The sequence below is a fragment of the Musa acuminata genome, chromosome BXJ3-3 (genome assembly GCF_036884655.1).
Source record: "Musa acuminata AAA Group cultivar baxijiao chromosome BXJ3-3, Cavendish_Baxijiao_AAA, whole genome shotgun sequence".
Taxonomy (NCBI): domain Eukaryota; kingdom Viridiplantae; phylum Streptophyta; class Magnoliopsida; order Zingiberales; family Musaceae; genus Musa; species Musa acuminata.
The window spans coordinates 22,463,086-22,485,658 of record NC_088351.1 but is presented as its reverse complement, the minus strand read 5'-3'; the positions used below and the strand labels follow the sequence as shown (position 1 = coordinate 22,485,658).

Here is a 22,573-nt window from a genome sequence, read left to right as displayed (position 1 = left end):
GCAAACTGCGTTTAGACGCAAACTGCGCTTAGACGCAAACTGTGCTTAGATGCAAACTGTGTTTAGACGCAAACTGCGCTTAGACGCAAAACTACGCTTAGACGAAAACTGCACTGTGATTCTGCTTTTATATCGAAATCATTTTTTATCGGACGAACGCAGCTTTCGTTTTTAAATTGCTGTAAGATTTCCGCTGCACTAATTCACCCCCCCCCCCTCTTAGTGCTCTCGATCCTAACACTAGCAACCTGCATGTGCCCCACCCGCGGGCGTAGCATGTTGGCACAATGCTCGCTGGGGCAACATTGCCCGTGGGCGACTTGCCCACAAGGGCGAGTCACGCGCGGGTGGCCTGCCCGCAAGGGCGACACCTGCAGGCGGCACAACGCCCGCAAGAGGGGGTGTTGCTCGTAAGCACAGCGCTTATGGGCACTGCACCTGTGGGCATAGCGCTCGCGGGGGCAACGCCCATAGGGGCACCTACCTGAGGGGGCGCCCTCGAGGGTATATCATCGAATCAAACTCATCTTATAATTATGGTGTTGACTTAACCGAACATTATGGTTGGTCGAGTCCCTCGAGACCATGGTGGTTCGGAGGCCGAATAGGACGGGAATCACAAAGAGTTGTGATTGGCAAGAGTTACCTACCTTTTGGGCTTAGTGTGATTGGTCGAGTCCCTCGAGATTACACTAAGATGCTAATTGGATACTGATCCCCACTAGAAGTCTGTCGGAGATTTTTGTTTCATGTGCTAAGGGTGTCACGTGACTCGCCAGTAAATTAGTGGGAGCATATTAAGATATAAGTTCATATATTGATTGTTTAGTTTCTTACAAAATCTACATGTTATTTATTTCTACTGCATCTTTATCTTCATAAATATGTCACTTTTAAATCCCTTACGGGACATACTTGATGTCAACTGCCTCATTGGTCCAAATTATATGGATTGGCTCCACAACTTGAGAATTATTCTCACAGTAGAGAAAATCATGTACGTCCTTGATATAGTGATGCCTATGCCCGAGGAAAAGGCAAGCGAGGATGAGATTGCTCGCTACGTGAAGTACATAGATGACTCTACTCTTGCTCAGTGTTACATGTTGGGGTCCATGACTCATGAGTTACAAAGATAGCATGAAACGATGGATGCCAGATCCAGTCACCTACATGTCCATAAAATGTTTGAGGAACAGGGAAGGACTTGACGATATGAGATATCCAAGAGCCTCTTTCGTGCTAGGATTATTGAGGGGACACCAGTTCAAAATCATGTCCCAAAGATGATTGAAGGGATATATAAATGTTGAATCTCGGATTTTGATGATGAAGTCAATTGTCATTTGTTGTCTAATCTATGTGTTGAGATAAGTGTGCAGGATTAACTACGATGAAAGTCAGACAAGCAGCAGGAGTTGCGCCGGAGTCAAGATCATGATCACATTGGGAGTTCGAGAGTTCGACGGAAGTTCGGACGGTCGTCGGAGGTTCTGCGAGAACAGATCCGAGAAGTCCGGAAGCTTGCCAAGCGAAGCTCGTCGGAACTCGCCAAGTGGATCGTCGCAAAATCCAGGAGTTTGCCGGAAGTCCGCAGAAGCATCACCGAGGGTTCATCGGATGATCGACGGAAGTTCGCCGGAAACTCGCCGGAAGAAGCGATTGACGTACCGAAGCAAAGCTGCAGAAATTGTCTTAGATTTAATCGTAGTTAGCACATTGATTAAGTTAGAAATGGGAGGTGATCCCATTAGCTTAATCCTGGGGCAATTGGGCCCCTGAAGAACTCAGATTGGGTCGAATGGTTCAACCCATTCGGACCCAAGTTGCTGTGGGCGGTGCAACCGCCCCAGCCAAGAGGTGCAACCGCCCAAGCTATGTCTCCCAGCGGGACTGGGCGGTGCAACCGCCCCAGCCAAGAGGTGCAACCGCCCAGGGCTCAGTCTCCAAGCGAGACCGGGCGGTGCAACCTCCTCTATCAAGAGGTAGCACCGCCAGAGCTCAAGATTCGAGCTCTGCCAAGAGGTGCAACCACCGAGCTCGGTCTTCGAGCTCTGGCAGAGAGGTGCAACCTCTCTGGACAGGAGATGCATCGCCTGAGCTCGATCTTCGAGCTCTGGCAGAGAGGTGCAACCACCTCTGGCAGAGAGGTGCAACCACCTCTGGCAGAGAGGCGCAACCTCTCTGGTCAGGAGATGCACCGCCTGAGCTCGGTCTTCGAGCTCTGGCAGAAAGGTGCAACCACCCTTGATAGAGAGGTGCATCCGCCTGAGCTCAGTCTTCGAGCTCTGCCAGGCGGTGCAACCTCTCCAGTCAAGAGGTGCAACCGCCTGATCCCGGAATTCCAGGATTTGATCGTTTTGAGCTCCAAATTTGAACTGGGTTAGGGCCTATAAATACCCCACCCGTTCAGCACAGAAAGGATACAGATCCACTCCGAATTCCTGATCTTTTCTGTGATTCTAAGAGCTAAAAATTGTGTAAAGTCCAAAAGTTCTCCTCTTTCTGTTCTTCAAAGTCTTGAGTTGTAAAGAGAGGAGAGAAAGGATCTGTAAAGGTTGTCTCCTAAGCCTGTCAAAAGGAGAGAAACTGTAAAAAGGCAGTTGGCCTTCGCCTATTGAAGGAAGGCCTCTAGTTGACGTCGGCAACCTCATCGGTGGAGGAAGCCAAAAGTGGAGTAGGTCAAGACTGACCGAACCACTCTAAATCTCTGGTTTGCATTTATTTTTGAGCACTTTATCATTACTGCAAACCTCCTACGTAGCTACTGCCCTCTGCGCTTTTACGAACGATTCTCTAAGTTCAGATCTTTCCGAATCTACATTGAGACGTAAATCGGTGTTTTCGTACGATCTTTACATCGTAGTTTACGCTTACGCTTTGATTCCATTCATAACTGCGAACTGCTTTCTGCACATTCACAAAAAGATTTTCAAAGTTCAATTTCTGCGTTTAGACGTAAAACTGCGTTTAGACGCAAAACTGTGTTTAGACGTAAAACCACGTTTAGACGCAAAACTGCGTTCAGACGCAAAACTGCGTTCAGACGTAAAACTGCGTTCAGACGCAAAACTGCGTTCAGACGTAAAACTGCGTTCAGACGTAAAACTGCGTTCAGACGTAAAACTGCGTTCAGACGTAAAACTGAGTTTAGACGTAAAACTGCGTTTAGACGCAAACTGCGTTTAGACGTAAACTGCTCTTAGACGCAATCTGCGCTTAGACGCAAACTGCGCTTAAATACAAACTGTGAATTGGCTTTTGCATCATAATAGATTTTATTGAACGAACGCACCTTTCGGTTTTAAATTGCTGTAAGATTTCCGCTGCACTAATTTACCCCCCCCCCTCTTAGTGCTCTAGATCCTAACAATTGGTATCAGAGCAAGGTTAACTCTCTAACGGATTAAAACCCAAGAGAGATGGCATATGCTGGAAACCAAGAGGGGCATTCTATTACACGTCCACCCATGTTCAGTGGGACGGACTACACCTACTGGAAGACCCGAATGAGGATCTTTCTTATTTCTATGGATTTTGAACTGTGGAACCTTGTTGAAAATGGATTTTCAAAGTCTTCTCTTCCAATGATCGATTGGAATGAATTGGAGAAGAAGGCTTTCGCTCTTAATGCAAAGGCTATGAATGCCTTATTTTGCGCACTTGATAAAAACGAGTTTAATCGTGTTTTAACTTGTGAAACTGCATTTGATATTTGGCACACACTCGAAGTGACCCACGAGGGCACAAGTAGAGTGAAAGAGTCAAAAATCAATCTGTTGTTACATTCTTTTGAACTTTTTCGAATGAAACCAAGTGAAACCATTGGCGACATGTTTACCCGTTTCACGGATGTCGTCAACGGTCTAAAAGGACTTGGAAAAAGTTTTTCGGATTTTGAACTCGTAAATAAGATACTAAGATCCCTTCCTAAGAGTTGGGATCCTAAAGTGACTGCTATTCAAGAGGCAAAAGATCTGCGCAACTTCCCTCTTGAAGAACTAATCGGGTCATTAATGACCTATGAAATGACTTGTAAAGCTCATGAAGAGCAAGAAGACATCCTTCCAAAGAACAGGAAGGATATGGCACTCAAAACTTCTGAATGCCACTTGAGAGAAAACTCAAGTGATGAGGACTGTGATGATGACTTGACACTTCTAACAAGAAAGTTTAAAAAGTTCTTTAAAAGAAACAAGTTTAAGAATGATACAAAAAATAAACTTGAACCCAAGAAGGACCAAGTAATCTGCTATGAATGCAAAAAACCGGGACATTACAAGAGTGATTGTCCCCAAGTCAAAAGGAGAACGTCAAAGAAAAAGGCGCTTCAAGCAACTTGGGATGACTCAAGCGCATCCGAAGAAGAGGAGTCCAACACCGAGCAAGTTGCTCATTACGCCTTAATGGCCATCGAAGATGAGGTAACAAAGTCAATAGATGCAGATTTATCATTCGATGAATTATTAAATGCTTTCCATGAATTGTTTGATGAGTGTAAGATTATCAGTAGTAAATACAAACTGCTAAAAAAGGAGCATGATAGCCTTATTTGTAATTTTGATAAGTTAAATACTGAATATCATGATAGTTTAAGCCCATGCATGAAATGCCATGATCTAGAAACTCTCAAAAAAGAAAACTTGCTACTTAAGGACACCTTGAAGAAATTCGAGGTTGGTAGCAAGTCATTGAACATGATCCTTACAAACAAGGGTCACATTCCCAAAAGAAGTGGTATTGGATTCGTGAGAAGTCCTCACCAAAATCCAACCACCTTCATAAAAGGCCCCATCTTACATGTTAGACATCAAAGCAAATGCAACTTTTGTTGCAAGTTTGGACACAAGACGCACTATTGTCCATTTAAGAAAATTAGTCCAAACAAATTAATTTGGGTTCCTAAAGGAACCATAATAAACTCTATGCAACATGATAGAAAATGTAGATCTATTTGTGAGGCACCCAAAAGCAAATGGGTACCTAAACATCATCCCTTCTTGTAGAAAACTAAACCATCGCAAGCTAGGAGCAAGAGATGGTACCTTGATAGTGGATGCTCAAGGCATATGACCGGAGATCCATCTCAATTCTCTAAGCTCACTAGCATAGACGAAGGATATGTCACCTTCGGAGACAACAACAAAGGTAAAATCATTGGCAAAGGAACCATAGGTAACAAATCCAACTTCTCTATTGAAGATGTTTTGCTAGTTGATAGTTTAAAACATAACCTCTTGAGCATTAGTCAATTATGTGATAAAGGATATATTATCATATTTGAATCTAATGCTTGCATCATTGAAAAACCACACAAAAACATATCTATGATTGCATTAAAACAAAATAACGTATACACTATTGACATCAATAATTTATGTAATGAAATGTGTTTTTCTGCTTTGAATGAGGATGCTTGGATATGGCATAGAAGATTAGGTCATGCTAGCATGAAACTAATCACTCAAATATCATCCAAAGAACTTGTAAGAGGAATTCCTCATATCAAGTTCATCAAAGACAATGTATGTGATGCTTGCCAATTAGGTAAACAAATTAAGAGTAGCTTCAAATCTAAAAACCAAATAAGCACCTCTAGGCCCTTACAATTGATCCATATGGATTTGTTCGGACCTATCTCCACATCAAGCCTAGGAGGTAGCAAATACGCCTTTGTCATCGTGGATGACTATAGCAGATATACATGGACTTACTTCTTAAAACAGAAGAGTGAATGCCTTAGATATTTTACCAAGTTTTGCAAACTTGTTCAGAATGAGAAAGGTTCTATGATTTCGTCAATTAGAAGTGATCATGATGGTGAATTTCAAAACCATGATTTCTAGGAATTTTGTGAACTCAATGGATACAATCATAATTTCTCTACTCCTAGAAATCCTCAACAAAATGGAGTTGTAGAAAGAAAAAATCGAAATTTACAAGAAATGGCAAGAACCATGTTGAATGAATACAACTTACCCAAATATTTTTGGGCTGAAGCCGTAAATACTGCATGCTACATTTTGAATAGAGTTCTAGTAAGACCTCTACTAACCAAAACTCCCTATGAGTTATGGAACAATAAAAAACCCAATGTTTCATATTTTAAAGTCTTTGGGTGTAAGTGTTTTATCCTAAATGAAAAGGACAACTTAGGAAAATTTGATGCTAAATCTGATGAAGGAATCTTTCTTGGTTATTCTACTGTTTCTAAAGCCTTTCGTATCTTCAATAAAAGAACTTTAATTATTGAAGAATCCATTCATGTTATTTTCAATGAGATTTCCGAAATCATGAAAAATGATCTTGACGAAGATGTTAATTTTGATTCTTTGAATTTAAACGAGACCCCTTCTCCAACGAACAACTTGGATGCATCCACTCCTGAAATATCCTTACCCAAGGATTGGAAGTATGTAAATGCTCATTCCAAGGAGCTAATCTTAGGAGACACGTCAAAGGGGGTTCAAACACGATCTTCTCTTAAAACCTTTTGTGCAAATGCCGCCTTTCTCTCCCAAATTGAACCCAAATGCGTTGACGAAGCCATGAAAGATGATTCATGGATTATCACAATGCAAGATGAATTGAATCAATTTGAGAGAAATGAGGTGTGGAAGTTTGTTCCTAGGCCAAATGACCATTTAGTTATTGGTACTAAATGGGTCTTCAGAAACAAGCAAGATGAAAATGGTATTGTGGTTAGAAACAAGGCTAGATTAGTGGCCAAAGGTTTCAACCAAGAAGAAGGTATTGATTACGAAGAAACCTTCGCTCCTGTGGCTCGATTAGAAGCCATAAGGATGCTCCTTGCCTACGCTAGTAGTAATAATTTTAAACTGTTTCAAATGGATGTTAAAAGCGCTTTTCTAAATGGCTTTATTTCCGAAGAAGTCTATGTTGAACAACCTCCTGGATTTGAAAATAATAGCCTCCCTAATCATGTGTTTAGATTAACTAAAGCTCTCTATGGTTTAAAACAAGCCCCAATGGCTTGGTATGAGAGACTTAGTTCATTTCTTATCGAAAATAATTTCACAAAAGGCAAGGTTGATACTACATTATTTATCAAGAATTTTGAAAATAATTTTCTCATTGTTCAGATTTATGTTGATGATATTATCTTTGGCTCTACAAATGAATCTCTCTGTGAATCTTTTGCTAGAACCATGAGTCTTGAATTCGAAATGAGCTTAATGGGAGAATTAACATTCTTCTTAGGTTTACAAATCAAACAATTAAGCAACGGCATCTTTATTAGTCAAACTAAATATGCTATGAATTTATTAAAAAAGTTTAATATGAACAACTCAAAGGCTATTAGAACCCCTATGAGCACCTCCACTAAGTTAGAAATTGATGAAAGTGGAGAAAGCTTCAATCAAAAGACTTATAGGGGTATGATAGGAAGTTTACTTTACCTCACTGCTACCAGACCAGACATCATGTTCAGTGTAGGACTTTGTGCTAGATTTCAATCAAACCCTAAGATATCTCATCTCAAAGCAGTCAAAAGAATACTTAGATATCTTAATGGAACCACAAATCTAGGATTATGGTATCCAAAATCAGAAAATTTTGAGTTAACAGCTTATGCTGATGCGGACTTCGCTGGCTGTAGACTAGATAGAAAAAGCACATCAGGATCATGTCAATTTTTAGGACATGCCCTTGTTTCCTGGTCATCTAAGAAACAAAGCTCGGTTGCTCTATCAACAACCGAAGCTGAATATATTGCAGCAAGTGCATGCTGTGCACAAGTTGTATGGATGAAAAACACTTTAGAAGATTACAAAGTTAATCTTAAAGATATTCCCATTAAATGTGATAACACGAGTGCAATATGCTTAACTAAGAATCCTATACAACACTCAAGAACAAAACATATTGATATTAGACACCACTTTATACGAGATCATGTCACTAATCATGACGTAACCATAGAGTTCATCGATACTAAACATCAACTGGCTGACATTTTTACAAAACCTCTAAGTGAAGAACAATTTGATTTCATTAGAAGAGAATTAGGAATGTTGATGTGTCCGAATAGATAAACTTAGTTTTTCGGACTATATGATTGCCATGTTTATATGTGAAAATGTGCAACAAAATCTTGTCCAAATGCATCTTATTTGTTCGAATGCTATAAAACAGATTTATTCGTACACTTTCATGAAAAATAAGTTCCTGAAATAAATCTGATAAAGTGATTCCTATGTATGTATTTCATCCTGTAATATCTTTGCGGGTTAAATGGATTATAACAAAAAGGGGGAAGAAGTGTTCAAAGCAATCTATGCAAAATTCCTCTATAAGCTTGCTAATATTGTTTTCCTTGTATCACAATTACAATGCTTTTTGTTGATGACAAAGGGGGAGAAACATATGAATTGATAAACACTGCCATGATCATGTCTATGTCATAGTTGCAAATACTTGAGTGATGCTATAAACTATGTTATGGTTATGCCATCCTTGCATCACCAAGAGATATATGAACGTGTGCTATAGTCTGCATTATGTCTTGAGTTGATATCCTATCTTGTGAAGTAAATGCAAACTTGAATATGTGTGCATCATGTAATAGTCCCTCGCAGCTTTAAATGATAATGTTCAATTACATGGTGAATAGTTATAAACACAATCATACAAACTTGATGATGTATGTCAAGCTTTGACATCATTCTTGAAGAGATACATCATGATGAGTATCATGATGGGAGTATTGATAAGTTTAACTGATCTAACTTATCAATACGTCACTTAAATTCTTAGGTCTTGAATTCAAGGTTGACTTATCTCAACAATAGCATATAGATAGGGGGAGTTAAGGATAACTCCATTATCAATTGATTGTCATCATCAAAAAGGGGGAGATTGTTGAATCTCGGATTTTGATGATGAAGTCAATTGTCATTTGTTGTCTAATCTATGTGTTGAGATAAGTGTGTAGGATTAACTACGATGAAAGTCAGACAAGCAGCAGGAGTTGCGCCGGAGTCAAGATCATGATCACATTGGGAGTTCGAGAGTTCGACGAAAGTTCGGACGGTCGTCGGAGGTTCTGCGAGAACAGATCCGAGAAGTCCGGAAGCTTGCCAAGCGAAGCTCGTCGGAACTCGCCAAGTGGATCGTCGCAAAATCCAGGAGTTTGCCGGAAGTCCGCAGAAGCATCACCGAGGGTTCATCGGATGATCGACGGAAGTTCGCCGGAAGAAGCGATTGACGTACCGAAGCAAAGCTGCAGAAATTGTCTTAGATTTAATCGTAGTTAGCACGTTGATTAAGTTAGAAATTGGAGGTGATCCCATTAGCTTAATCCTGGGGCAATTGGGCCCCTGAAGAACTCAGATTGGGTCGAATGGTTCAACCCATTCGGACCCAAGTTGCTGTGGGCGGTGCAACCGCCCCAGCCAAGAGGTGCAACCGCCCAGGGCTCAGTCTCCAAGCGAGACTGGGCGGTGCAACCTCCTTTGTCAAGAGGTAGCACCGCCAGAGCTCAAGTTTTGAGCTCGGTCTTCGAGCTCTAGCAGAGAGGTGCAACCTCTCTGGACAGGAGATGCATCGCCTGAGCTCGGTCTTCGAGCTCTGGCAGAGAGGTGCAACCACCTCTGGCAGAGAGGTGCAACCTCTCTGGCAGAGAGGTGCAACCTCTCTGGTCAGGAGATGCACCGCCTGAGCTCGGTCTTCGAGCTCTGGCAGAAAGGTGCAACCACCCCTGATAGAGAGGTGCATCCGCCTGAGCTCAGTCTTCGAGCTCTGCCAGGCGGTGCAACCTCTCCAGTCAAGAGGTGCAACCGCCTGATCCCGGAATTCCGGGATTTGATCGTTTTGAGCTCCAAATTTGAACTGGGTTAGGGCCTATAAATACCCCACCCGTTCAGCACAGAAAGGATACAGATCCACTCCGAATTCCTGATCTTTTCTGTGATTCTAAGAGCTCAAAATTGTGTAAAGTCCAAAAGTTCTCCTCTTTCTGTTCTTCAAAGTCTTGAGTTGTAAAGAGAGGAGAGAAAGGATCTGTAAAGGTTGTCTCCTAAGCCTGTCAAAAGGAGAGAAACTATAAAAAGGCAGTTGGCCTTCGCCTATTGAAGGAAGGCCTCTAGTTGACGTCGGCAACCTCATCGGTGGAGGAAGCCAAAAGTGGAGTAGGTCAAGACTGACCGAACCACTCTAAATCTCTGGTTTGCGTTTATTTTTTAGCACTTTATCATTACTGCAAACCTCCTACATAGCTACTGCCCTCTGCGCTTTTACGAACGATTCTCTAAGTTCAGATCTTTCCGAATCTGCATTGAGACGTAAATCGGTGTTTTCGTACGATCTTTACATCGCAGTTTACGCTTACGCTTTGATTCCATTCATAACTGCGAACTGCTTTCTGCACATTCACAAAAAGATTTTCAAAGTTTAGTTTCTGCGTTTAGACGTAAAACTGCGTTTAGACGCAAAACTGTGTTTAGACGTAAAACCACGTTTAGACGTAAAACTGCGTTCAGACGCAAAACTGCGTTCAGACGCAAAACTGCGTTCAGACGCAAAACTGCGTTCAGACGTAAAACTGAGTTTAGACGTAAAACTGCGTTTAGACGCAAACTGCGTTTAGACGTAAACTGCTCTTAGACGCAATCTGCGCTTAGACGCAAACTGCGCTTAAATACAAACTGTGAATCGGCTTTTGCATCATAATAGATTTTATTGAACGAACGCACCTTTCGGTTTTAAATTGCTGTAAGATTTCCGCTGCACTAATTCACCCCCCCCTCTTAGTGCTCTAGATCCTAACAATAAACTCACAGGTCTAGGAATGGTCCTAGAGGATAACATGTGTGTGGATCTTGTGTTTCAGTCCTCACTAGATTCTTTTTCATAATTCATAATGAATTTTAATATGAACAAGCTTGAGATAACTCTCCCTAAGCTTCACAATATGTTGAGGGGGGTAGAGAGCACTATCAAGAAAAAGAAGCCAATTCTTTATACTAGTGAGACCAAAAAGAAAATGAAAGTAGAAAAGTCCCTTAAGAATGGCAAGAGTAAGGGCAAATCGAGTAAAGTAAATGTTGCTAAGAAACAGTTATTGCTTCTACTAGGGTAAAGATGGGCACTAGAAGAGAAACTACAAAGAGTACCTTGTAGAGAGGACGAAACAAAAGCTTGGAGAAGCTTCAAGTACATTCATGATCAGTCTCAATTTGTTATACTCTTATGATAACACATGGATATTGGATACCGGTAGTGTTTATCATATTTGTAATTCGTTGCATGTTCTAGTAAGACCTGAGAGATTGATGAGAGATGAGATGAACCTCAAGATGGACAATGAAACAAAAATTAGTGCAGTAGCTATTGGCAAGGTCACCCTACATCTGTCTGGTGGTCGCGTGAGGGTCTACAACCATCTCTTGCAATCTTTACAAGAGGGTTCCCTACCCCACCTTCATTGATTGTTGTGAAGGGGTTACCTTTTCCTCCCTGGCATGGTCTTCTAGCATCTCTTGCCCATACCCATTGTTGCTCATGAAAGCTATACCTTTTATTGCATATTTAATGTGATCCAATAGGGACAATTACATCTCCATCGTTTGGGCAAGTCGCTAGAGAGAGGTGGTTGACACTACCGAGGGGAACAATTGAGTAGACGGAAGGTAATAGCCAATGAGAGTAGAATGATTATTTACGAACAAAACATCACAAAAAATTTTCAAATGTGCTATTTAAAAATCTTTTAAACTTAAGAATATTTTTTAAAAATTTGCATATATATATATATATATATATATATATATATATATATATATATAAGATGGTTTATATATATATTGCATGGTTTCATTTATTGTAAGATGTTGGCTATAACGCGAAGTCTGATTAAGCTACGAATCGAATTTAATATATATAGTGCTATTCTTTAAATTCTTAATAATATAATATTATTTTCTCGGTATTTTTTTAATCTCTCTCTCGTACGTAAATAATTTTGTTTTACGTATAATCCGACCGTCATCAGTGGCCTCCGCCCACGTCGACGACTCCTATCTCCAATCGAACACACCTCCGTTCCAGATGCGTTGGTTTCGACCACATGGCCTTCCTTCTCAGCCACGCAACGGTCGGTCACGTCCTCCTGGAGTTTGGTTTCGCCCGCCCGTCCGCCTCATCTTTGTTGACGACGACCTCGACAGCTAAACACATTTGCTTCAATCACTCCCCCGCCCCGCGCCGGGCCTCGCTGTGAGCTGCGCTCCGCTGTTGGCTTCGTCCATTTCCCGAACGCCGGCGGGCCCAACTTCCGATCATTTCGCGCTGTCACGAGGAGGCCACGGGGCCCCACCGCCGTCCGCCGTCTGTCCGCCGGCCCCGAACCAAATGGTATTGACTTCTTCGTTCTTTCAGGAAAAGTAAAAAAACAAAAAAAAAAACCGTCTTTTGGGTTCTGTTTAAGTAACGCACAAACAAAAGTTGGAAATCTCAGTACGCTCCCCCCATTTCCTTACCAATTTTTGTTTGTCTTTGGTTCCGTTCTTGCTTTCTTGTTTTCCCTTTTCCCAATAGATTCCCGTTACAGATAGAACCAAGCACGCAGGTCTCACCTCGTTCCTATCGTCCACCACCAGTTCGGCCAGGCCCCGCGATGCTCTACCTTTCAGGCTGCACGCCGTCTCCGGTCTGACCCCAACCTACGGGTAGGAAGGAATTTTGGGCGTAGTGGCTGGCGAGGGTCTTCTCGTCATTTCCTCACAACCCCAGTTGAGTTAATTAATGAGGATCGATACAGACATACACATATATTCGACTCGAGTTTGGTAACCCTTACAGCTCCTCGAGCCATTCCGAGGCTTTTCAATTTCTCAAGCTATTTTATTCATTGTTATTTACCCCGTTTCCGCTCCCCACCGCTCCCCCGCCCCTCACCCTAACCTATGGCCTCCCCGATCGATTCGGTGGCGCATCCGCTGCCTAATTGAGGTGGAGCTCGCACGGGGATGGCCAGAGTGCCGTCGGCATCGACGATCGCGGTCTTCGATTCTTCTTCGGCCAAGGCCTCATCGCTGCTTCTTCCGCCGCCGTGCCCCAAGGCGGACTGATCCATCGAACGCAAGAGCCACCGATCCCACGACCTCTGGAGAGAAAGTTGGTCTGTGGCGACTTCTGACTGGGAGGGGAGGGGAGGGGAGTTCGGTCATGGCCACCGCTGGGAAGGGTAGCTTGGAGACGATTCGGAGGGGGTTCCGGACTGCCTTGTTCATGGTGACGATGGTGGCCTCGTTGCTTGTGCTATCGGCTCCCTTGCTTGTGGCGCTCGGGGATGTCTCCGTGTCGCTGGCGCTGGCGTCGACGTTCGCTTGCGTGAGGTGCCATGGATTCAGAGGGTACCTCGACGGATACAGTTTCCGGAGCTCCTTGATGGATATACCTCTTGTTTCCGTCGTCAGATCCCTCATAATCACATGTAGCGCTATTATTTCCTCGATCACATCAATTTTCTCCCCTTTAATCTGTCATTTATTCTTCATCCCTCTGAACTATTGCGTGCTGCGTGATCGGACCTTTGTCTTGCCCATTCTTCTTTCTAGTTTCTGTTTACGGCATTTTTCTATAGCATATGTTGTCTAGATTCGACTATCGAAATTGTGTAGACTTTCAAAATGAAGGTGAGCTCTCCGCCTTCTGTTTTCCTATTCCTGCAACAACCGGGGAGACGGAGAATAAGAAAAGCTCTGCACAATTTTTGAAGTGACTGCTTTTTTGACCTTTTCTTCGAATAAGAGGAAAAAGTTAGTTTTTTATTGTTTTATTTTCTTTCATTCTAGTTCCCTATTTTTCCTTTGATGTTTTTTTTCGTTTATCACGTTTTACTTCTTTCGGAAATCAATTGGCAGAAGCAATTAGGAAAAGGAAATGTTCTTCTGCTCATTAGGAATTAGAATTTGTGTTCGAAATCAAATTTGTGTTACATTTTTATGATGAGCGATTCTAAGTTTGCTATATTTTTGTCTAGTTCTGTATGTAATGGGGTTAGTTCTTTTGCTTGTTCAGGAGCTTTCCCTTCCTTTAAACTTTCTTAAGACAGCAATATGAATTTGGGCAAGTTACCTCAATGTTGACCTCACCCAATTAACCATTTCATTAAATTTCAGTTTTTGTGATGGTTAAAGAAATAATTATCTCAGTGAATTATCTGCTTTCTGGTTAAAATGTCACAAGATACTGACTACAAAATTTTTTCACCTAAATTAGGTGTCATATCAATTAAAAAGCACAATCTTTGCAACTGATTCCAAAGTTTTCAACAGGCCAGGTGAGGTGAACATTTATGTAAGAATAGTTCTGCTGATTTATTTTCAGTAAAGTTTTCAACTGGCTAGATGAGGTGAGCATTTTTGTAAGGTTCTGCTGATTTTTCTTGAAGTAAAATAAGTTGGCTGGTCACTTAAAAATGTGGTGCCCTAGTGGAGTAGTTGAATGCATATATGATTTGTGATGAGGAAAGAAATCATATCCAGTTTCTTTGAGAGTTATTTGTCTTTGAATCCACAGTTATGATCAGAGAATGTCATAGGCCTTTCTTATGATTTTTGCAGTGATCAATTTTGATTTCAGCAATGCTCCATGCTCGTGAGAATTTTGGATTGTGAATTTGTTTTCTTCATTTGCAGGTGTGTATTCTCTTTGTGATAGTCCAGCCATTTCTAGTGGACCATTTCTTGGAACGGCATTGCTATGTTCCTTGGCTTCAGTTATCATCTTGTCAGTTAAAGCTTGTGTCTTTAGTCCTATATCAGAAATTGAAACTGATGCTTCACCCTCATCGGTACGAGAGAGGCTTCATTTGAAGATATCGTGTGGGATGCCCATACTTTTCCTTTCTTCATTAGTCTTTGCACTTGGTCACACCGTGGTTGCTTATAGAACGAGCTGTAGAGCACGGAGAAAGCTATTGATTCATCGTGCAGATCCTGAAGCGGTATGTTTCGTATTACAGTTATATGTGCAAATGCTCATTTGTGCTGTCTTCAGTTGTCTATTAGCAGGTTGCCATACCGTTTGCATATTGTTAAAGATAACAAATTTAGTGGCACTTTCTTATGACCTTGCTTATTTTATCTCAGGTTCTGGCCTGCAATGTATTCTCTGGATACAAGGTCCCTCGATCTCCCACACCATGCTCGGGGAAGTACTCAAAGTTTGATGGTGAAATCAAAAGAAAGGCTATAGTTCATCATGAGTGTGAACTTCCAATTAACTTTCTTGCTGATGTGGATAGTTTATTCATTACTTGCCAAGGGATTACTGTTCATTATAAGATTAGCCTTTTTGAATCACCTATTTCATGGTCTTTGGCCTTGTCGCCTTCCCATGAATCTAGCCCTAATGCAAGTCCTCGGGGCATTTCATCTGGTAGGCTTAAACTTGAGAAGCCTTTGATACTTCCATCTAAAACAAGTCATCATCTTAGTAGGAGCTTCAGTAACCAATTTCAGAATTCCTCCCTGTATGCACCACTATTGGCTGATGCTACAAACTCATCCAATTTTTCTTCAGATTCAATACCTAGTTTTAGTCTCGATGATGGCTATACTGATGTATGTTCAACTAAATTCATGAGCTTGAAACATGGGATTGATGAAAGGGGCAAAGTTGCCATAGTCTTGGTGCATGGCTTTGGAGGAGGGGTTTTTTCGTGGAGATATGTGATGAGTGCATTGGCTAGGCAGGTTGGACTTCCAGTTGTTGCTTTTGATAGGCCTGGTTGGGGATTAACAACTCGCCCTCGTAGAAAGGATTGGGAAGATGAGCAATTGCCAAACCCATACAAGCTTGAATCACAGGTGATTCTCTTGTTCCTCACGAAGTATATGAAGTACTGTCATAAGTTTCCTTCACAGATCTAATAATCTGTAGTCCATTATAGACATTTAAGTTCCTTAAAAGTTTAAGAATTTTCTTTGTATGGTTTTCATGGAAGTGGTCTTTTTGGAGCATTGCTCAATCGTCTTCTTATTACCGATATTGATAACAGACATAACTTTTAATTTTTGAGGATTCTTTGTCTTATGCTAGAACTTCAATTAGATCCCTTTGTTTTTTTTTATTGGATAGGTAGAACAATCTTTTTCCCCCCACAATTTGTAAATGCTTCTTCTTCATAATGCTTCTGATGGATATTTTATTTTCTAAGTCAAAGGTTATCCGGTGCCTAAATTACATATTAGTTACTAAAGAAAAAAATCTTGTTTTTTTTTTATTTTAACTTGCAATATATAATCCAGTTGAAGAAAATTAGTTTTAGGATTATCCAATTCCTAAAGATTTCTTGGCTTATCAGATGCACCTTGGTTTTTCTGCCAATATATGTTTATGTTGTATATAGAGGAACAAGAGCTCTTCAAATTTCTTGCATGTTTATCATTAACTAATCATTGAAATTATTTGTAGTATTGCATATATTGCATTCATAATCATGATATGTTGCCTTTGTATCCCTAATTTGCATGACAGACAACCAGGAATATTGTTCTCAGGTTGGCCATTGGCTGTTTTTTCAAAAAAAAAAATAATGTGATGCTCCTGAAGCCATGTGAATTAGTGTTGGAGCCATGATGTATTTTACATGCATATTTAACTGGTTGATTGTAGCTCTAGTGCAAATTGGTGACATTTCATCTGCTGGCTCATGCAACAAGAAGAACCACATTTTTTATGTTTCATTGCAATTCCAAAAAAGTAGACATCATGGTTGAATGGCCAACTGTTCTGCTTGTACTTCGATTAATCAGAGCCATGCATGTTATTTTTCACTTGGGCAATCAGATATATGTTAAGAAAAGCTAACCAGGGGATGCATCACACTTGCTTAGTCCACATGCTTGCTGACATACTCAAGATCCTCTCTACTCAAATATTCAATTCCACCTTGTCGAGGAAAAAACCATGCATCTCCTGTTTTTTAATGGTTTTTTGGTCTTTGATTCGGCCAGTTTTATTTGACTGATCTTAGACCATTTGAAGAAGTTTTTGCAAAGTCTTGCAGGTGGATCTTCTTATCGCATTTTGTTTGGAGATGGGCTTTTCATCTGTCATCTTTGTTGGTCATGATGATGGTGGCCTCCTTGTTCTAAAAGCAGCAGAGAAGATCCGGGCATCCAATGGTTCTGCTAATGTGAGGAACTGTCTGTAATTTCTATTATTGCAAACTCTTTTGCTGTAGAGCACATGAGAACTTTTTTTATCTAAACATATATAATTTGTGTGTGTTTGTATTTTCGTTAGCTTGTATCCTATGTTAACATTCCATGTATTTGCCTCTTCTTGATGGTCAAATTTGATCAATCTTCTCAAATTTTGGTTTGGTTTGATGTTCCTTTTGAAAGTTCCATGTCTATGAAAGTCCCTTTTGTGATTTTGATTTTCACTTGATGTGTGCAATATTTAGGTTGAAGTCAAGGGAGTGGTACTTGTTAGTGTCAGTTTATCAAGAGAAGTTGTTCCTGCCTTTGCTCGAATCCTCCTGCATACTTCACTAGGGAAGAAACACTTGGTCCGCCCTTTGCTACGTACTGAAATTACTCAAGTCATTAACCGCCATGCATGGTATGATGCTACCAAGTTGACACCTGAAGTTACGAACCTCTATAAGGTATCATCCATATTTCATGCTTAATTGTGAATAACTTATATATGCTATGGCATCTGTCGACTGAATTATTATGGGTGGTTCCTTTCCTTTTAGAAGTTCATGTCTCCCTCTTTTCCTTTGACAACCTTGTTCTTAGATTCCAAAGAATAATGTGTTATTCCAAAGAACAAGTGAAAAATCCCAAATGCATGCTTATCTATGTAGTTAAACAAAACAACCATAAGGAAAATTCTCTCTCGCTTTTTTTTTGTCTATCTTTTAGGTGTCAGAACTGAATTTTTCTGGTATTCTATGTACTTGATGTAATTATAAACTTCTGTATGCATGTTATTTAGAGCCATTGTTGGTCTATATGCAGGCACCGTTATTTGTTGAAGGATGGGATGAAGCACTACATGAAATAGGGCGACTATCCTTTGCAACAGTCCTCTCTCCACAGAATGCAGCAGCATTGCTGAAATCAGTTGAAGACTTCCCAATTCTTGTAGTAGCTGGTGCTGAGGATGCACTCGTGCCTCTGAAGTCTTCTCAAGCTATGGCGTCAAAGTTTGTAAATTCGGTAGGTGGCCTGGGTTATCCCTACTTTAGTTCTCCATTTAGATGTAGAAAGTTGAATACCTTTGTTTTAAAGAAATTTACTGCCTTTGTTTCATGATAAATAATGTTTCTCTCGATCGAAATGGTGCTTAAGTGATGATTTTCCTTAACATAATAGTCTTTGTACCATAGATAAGCATGCTTATCCTTTTATACCTTTTTGAAGTTTCTTAAAGCTATTATATTTATGAGAGGCAGCATCAATTTACCTATCCAAATAATTGCTGTAGACCAATTAAATAATAAGCTTTTGAAGGTTGTCCATAAAACTCAAATCACCATCTTAATATATTTTGAACAATTAAAACTTCAAATCACCATATTAGTAGATTGATAAGCCAAAATAATTATTACTTCTAAAGAAATAATATAATGAATTTACATTTTGTTATGCTATATTTTTGTGTTAATTGTATGCCCTTTATCAAGCTATAAACTGCAGATTTGTCATTTCCTTTGTTGTTTTTGGGCAAGAAGTTAAAAGAAAGTTGAGGTGAAAAGAAATGGTAGCTAATTGTAGTATGAGATTGAAGGGTCTAGACATGGTAGAGAAAAAAAATGTAGCTTTCCATCTCAATTGTAAATTTTTAATTATCTAAAATGGAATTCTTGAGTTAATCATTTGTTTCATTAATATTTCTTTTTGACAATAATTAAATGCTTACTTGAGATGTAAAATCTAAATAGTATTTCGAAAATACAGTGTTTAGTGCATGGGCCTATAACTAATGAAGTATGGTGATGCACTGCAGTTAGCTTTTAAATCTTGAACTAGTTCTTATTGGAAATATTGTTCTAGAAAGAGAATCGAACATTTTCTTATTTGATGTTCTTGAGAGCCACTTCCTTATAACATTCCTTGTCCCAATATGAAGCAATGGAAAATTTTATTGGTTGGATCTACACATTCTCATATCATGCCTATCTGGTTTGCAAGTTCAGGTAGAAAAGAAACAAAAAAAAGAAACTGGTACATCAGGGAACACCTAACAGACCTATCTTTTATGGCAATTTGTCTGCAATTGGATATATAAGGAATTGCTCATTTGTTAGGCAATTTCTTTTGCGCCATGAACTGTTTTGTGGGCTTTTGAACGATTTTCAGACAGTTTGGTTAATTCCCTTTTCCTCTTTGGTGCTGCTTTGCAGAGACTCGTCGCAATATCAAGCTGTGGACATCTACCCCACGAGGAGTGCCCCAAAGCGTTACTCGCGGCTCTCTCACCTTTTATAACTAGACTGCTATCCTCGCCATTTGCATTGCACGGCCGGTAGCATCTAGTTTTCGTCTGATGCCTTCAATCAAATATTGTCTCCCTCATTTTTCTCTTTTTATTACGAGGATTAGAGATCTAACCCGTTGGGGCTTTTCTTTGTTTCTTTTTGTTTTTTTTTTTTTTCTGTTTGGGATTTTCTTCTTTGGTTGTGGGTGGGGTTGACGCCATTTTCATGTTCATGGTGTTTAGCTTGGAGCCGGACCCAATGCTCAGGGTTGCTGGAGCTCGCACATTCTTGATCTTAGCGTTTTGCTTGTAACGCTTGTGAGGATGGTTATGATATTAATGCGGCAGGATAAGTTGTACAGCATTAATAGTCGATTCTGCTTAACGAATCTTCACTTAATTTCTAAGGACTAATTCCTTTGAAAAATATTTTATTTCGATTCTATTTTCCCCGTAGAATGCTCCCATTTCACTTGTTCTCATTCAGACTGCCTTTTCTTTCTGAAAAAATATTAAAGTATTATGAAAGTAAGGAAACGTCCTCAGAAATCTCCCACTTTAAATTGGGAATGTTATACGAAAATCCCAATACAGAGGGTTTTCTCTAAAGAATACTTAAAATATGTATATATATAATACTAATTATTTGGAGCACGATTGCGTTTGTTCTAATCGATGATGATAAAGCGTGGTATGATGCTCGTCTTGCGAGTATACAGGAGTGCCCGACGCGCCTCTAACGGTAACAGCAGCTACAAACATTTTATTATTGTTTGTTTCAAACGTGATAAAAAAAGGTTCGAGAATCGAGGTGGCCACGTGGGTTGTCGGCCCTTTGCCTTGTCAGCTACTCTTACCCGTGAACTACACGTGCAGCAGTGAGCCTACAAAGTCTACAAAAACGAAGACTCCGCCTCTCCTTCCTGAATTTGGTTAGTGCTCCGTGGTCTGCAACAATCATTCGTCCTACCACCATGAACGGCGACAGCGGGCTACACCTGGTGGTGGTGCCGCTGATGGCCCATGGACACCTGATCCCCGCCATCGACATGGCCCGCCTCTTCGCGGAGCGCGGAATCCTGGTCAGCGTCGTCACCACCCCCGTCAACGCGTCCCGCATCAGGGCTGTAATCCGCGGCATCGACGAATCCGGCCTTCCCATCCGGTTCGTGGAGCTGCCCTTCCCCTGCGCCCAAGTGGGCCTGCCCGAGGGCTGCGAGCACGTCGACGTGGTGCCGCCCCACCTTTTCGCCAACTTCTTCCGAGCCACTGCCTTGCTCCGCCTCCCTCTGGAATCCTATCTCCGGGATCACCGCCCCCGCCCGAGCTGCATAATCGCCGACGTGTGGCTTCCGTGGACCATGGAGGTGGCAAGAGCACTCCGAGTCCCCAGGCTGGTCTGCCACTGGATATCCAGCTTCGCGGTGCTCTGCTACCACAACATCCGCCGGCAGAGGGTACGCGAGAGCATATCCGACGACTCGGAACCATTCGTGGTGCCCGGCTTACCCGATCGGATCGTGACGACGAGGGCGCAGGCGCCCGGCTTCTTCGACGCCTTCGGGTGGGATGATATTTATGCGCAGTCGGTGGAGGCAGAGGAGACGGCCGACGGGCTGGTGCTCAACAGCTTCGACGACCTGGAGCCGTCATACATCGACAAGTACCGGGAGGCGACGGGGAAGAAGGTTTGGGCCATCGGCCCCTTCTGCCTCGGCAACAGGGACAGGGCGAGCAAGGCGGTAAGAGGGAGCCAGGCGTCGGTCGACGGGGACGGGTGCATGGTCTGGTTGGACTCCATGCAGCCGCGGTCCGTGGTGTACGTGAGCTTCGGCAGCCTGACCCAGACGCAGCCTTCGCAACTAGCGGAGATCGGGGAAGGCCTGGAGGAGTCCGGAAGCCCGTTCATCTGGGTGATCAAGGACAGGGAGAGAACCCCCGCGACGGAAACGTGGCTGTCGGGATTAGAGGGGAGGACCAAGGGGAGGGGACTGGTGATCACGGGGTGGGCGCCGCAGGCCCTGATCCTGTCGCACCCAGCCATCGGGGGCTTCGTGACGCACTGCGGATGGAACTCCGCGTTGGAGGGCGTCAGCGCCGGCGTGCCTATGATCACGTGGCCCCATTTCGCCGACCAGTTCCTCAACGAGAAGCTGCTGGTGCAGGTGCTGAAGACTGCTGTGCCCATCGGGGTTGAAGCGCCCATAACCTATGTCTTCGACAAGGCTGTGGCGCTAGTGAAGCGGGAAGACGTGAGCAAGGCGGTTCGCAGCGTGATGGATGGAGGGGAGGAAGGGGAAGGCAGGAGACAGAGAGCCCAGGAACTGGGGAAGAAAGCAAGGAAGGCTGTAGACGAAGAGGGCGGATCGTCTCAGGAGAACTTGACGCGCTTACTCGATTATGTCTCGAAGTTATGCCAAGCCAAGTAGTACATCAACGAGGGTATTACGCAACCAGTTCGGCTTCCAGTTCTGTTCTACGTTCTGATGTGGTCTCTTGGGTGGGTCATGTTCTCAGTTGCGTTGCAATCACCTTCGCTCTCGCCTCAATCCTATGCATCTCATGTGACCCGTTTCCAGTCTCGTTTCTATCCTCTTAATTCAGAAAAATAAACAAGCCATGCTACATGTCGGCATTGCATCTTTGATCTCCTACTTCTTTAGCGTTCTAAGCCATGCTTCGTAGGAGTCGTCCATTAAGACGACCTATTGGTTTTGAACTTCAAACCATCCATCGATGTTTTATGTACCTGTTGTTCGCGTATAAGGCGCTTTTGCATCTTCAGAAAACAATTGCGTGATATGACATCAATGGTACTCTTGCATATTTATTCCTAAAAAATTAATTTCTTCGAAAGTTTGTATAGTTCCTTAGGATAAAAAAAAAAAAAAAATGAAGCATTTAACTTAAGATCTTACAAGCAGATATTTTAATAAATACTTTATAAAAAATATAAATTATAAATATAAACTTTATAAATTCTAAACTATTGTATGATAAAATATCCAAGATGGTTCATCGCAATCAAGTCCTCACATATTATTACCACGGAATAACATAGTAAACCAATCCTAAACACTATCCCAAAAGCTCATTTAGTTATATATCA

The 22,573-nt window shown here is 41.7% G+C and overlaps 2 protein-coding genes across 2 annotated transcripts; both read left to right on the top strand.

The window, feature by feature from the left end:
* Positions 1–12,811: 12,811 nt before the first annotated feature.
* LOC103974306 (uncharacterized) lies at positions 12,812–19,825 on the top strand. The gene is made up of 7 exons (XM_009389096.3): positions 12,812–13,456; positions 14,664–14,971; positions 15,117–15,836; positions 17,039–17,167; positions 17,441–17,644; positions 18,003–18,203; positions 19,391–19,825. The coding sequence occupies exons 1-7, from the start codon at positions 13,189–13,191 to the stop codon at positions 19,514–19,516; spliced, it is 1,956 nt and encodes a 651-aa protein (XP_009387371.2). The 5' UTR covers positions 12,812–13,188; the 3' UTR covers positions 19,517–19,825.
* A 508-nt stretch (positions 19,826–20,333) lies between these two features.
* On the top strand, positions 20,334–22,102 carry LOC103974307 (UDP-glycosyltransferase 73C6-like). The gene has a single exon (XM_009389098.3). The coding sequence runs from the start codon at positions 20,439–20,441 to the stop codon at positions 21,891–21,893; it is 1,455 nt and encodes a 484-aa protein (XP_009387373.2). The 5' UTR covers positions 20,334–20,438; the 3' UTR covers positions 21,894–22,102.
* Positions 22,103–22,573: the final 471 nt, after the last annotated feature.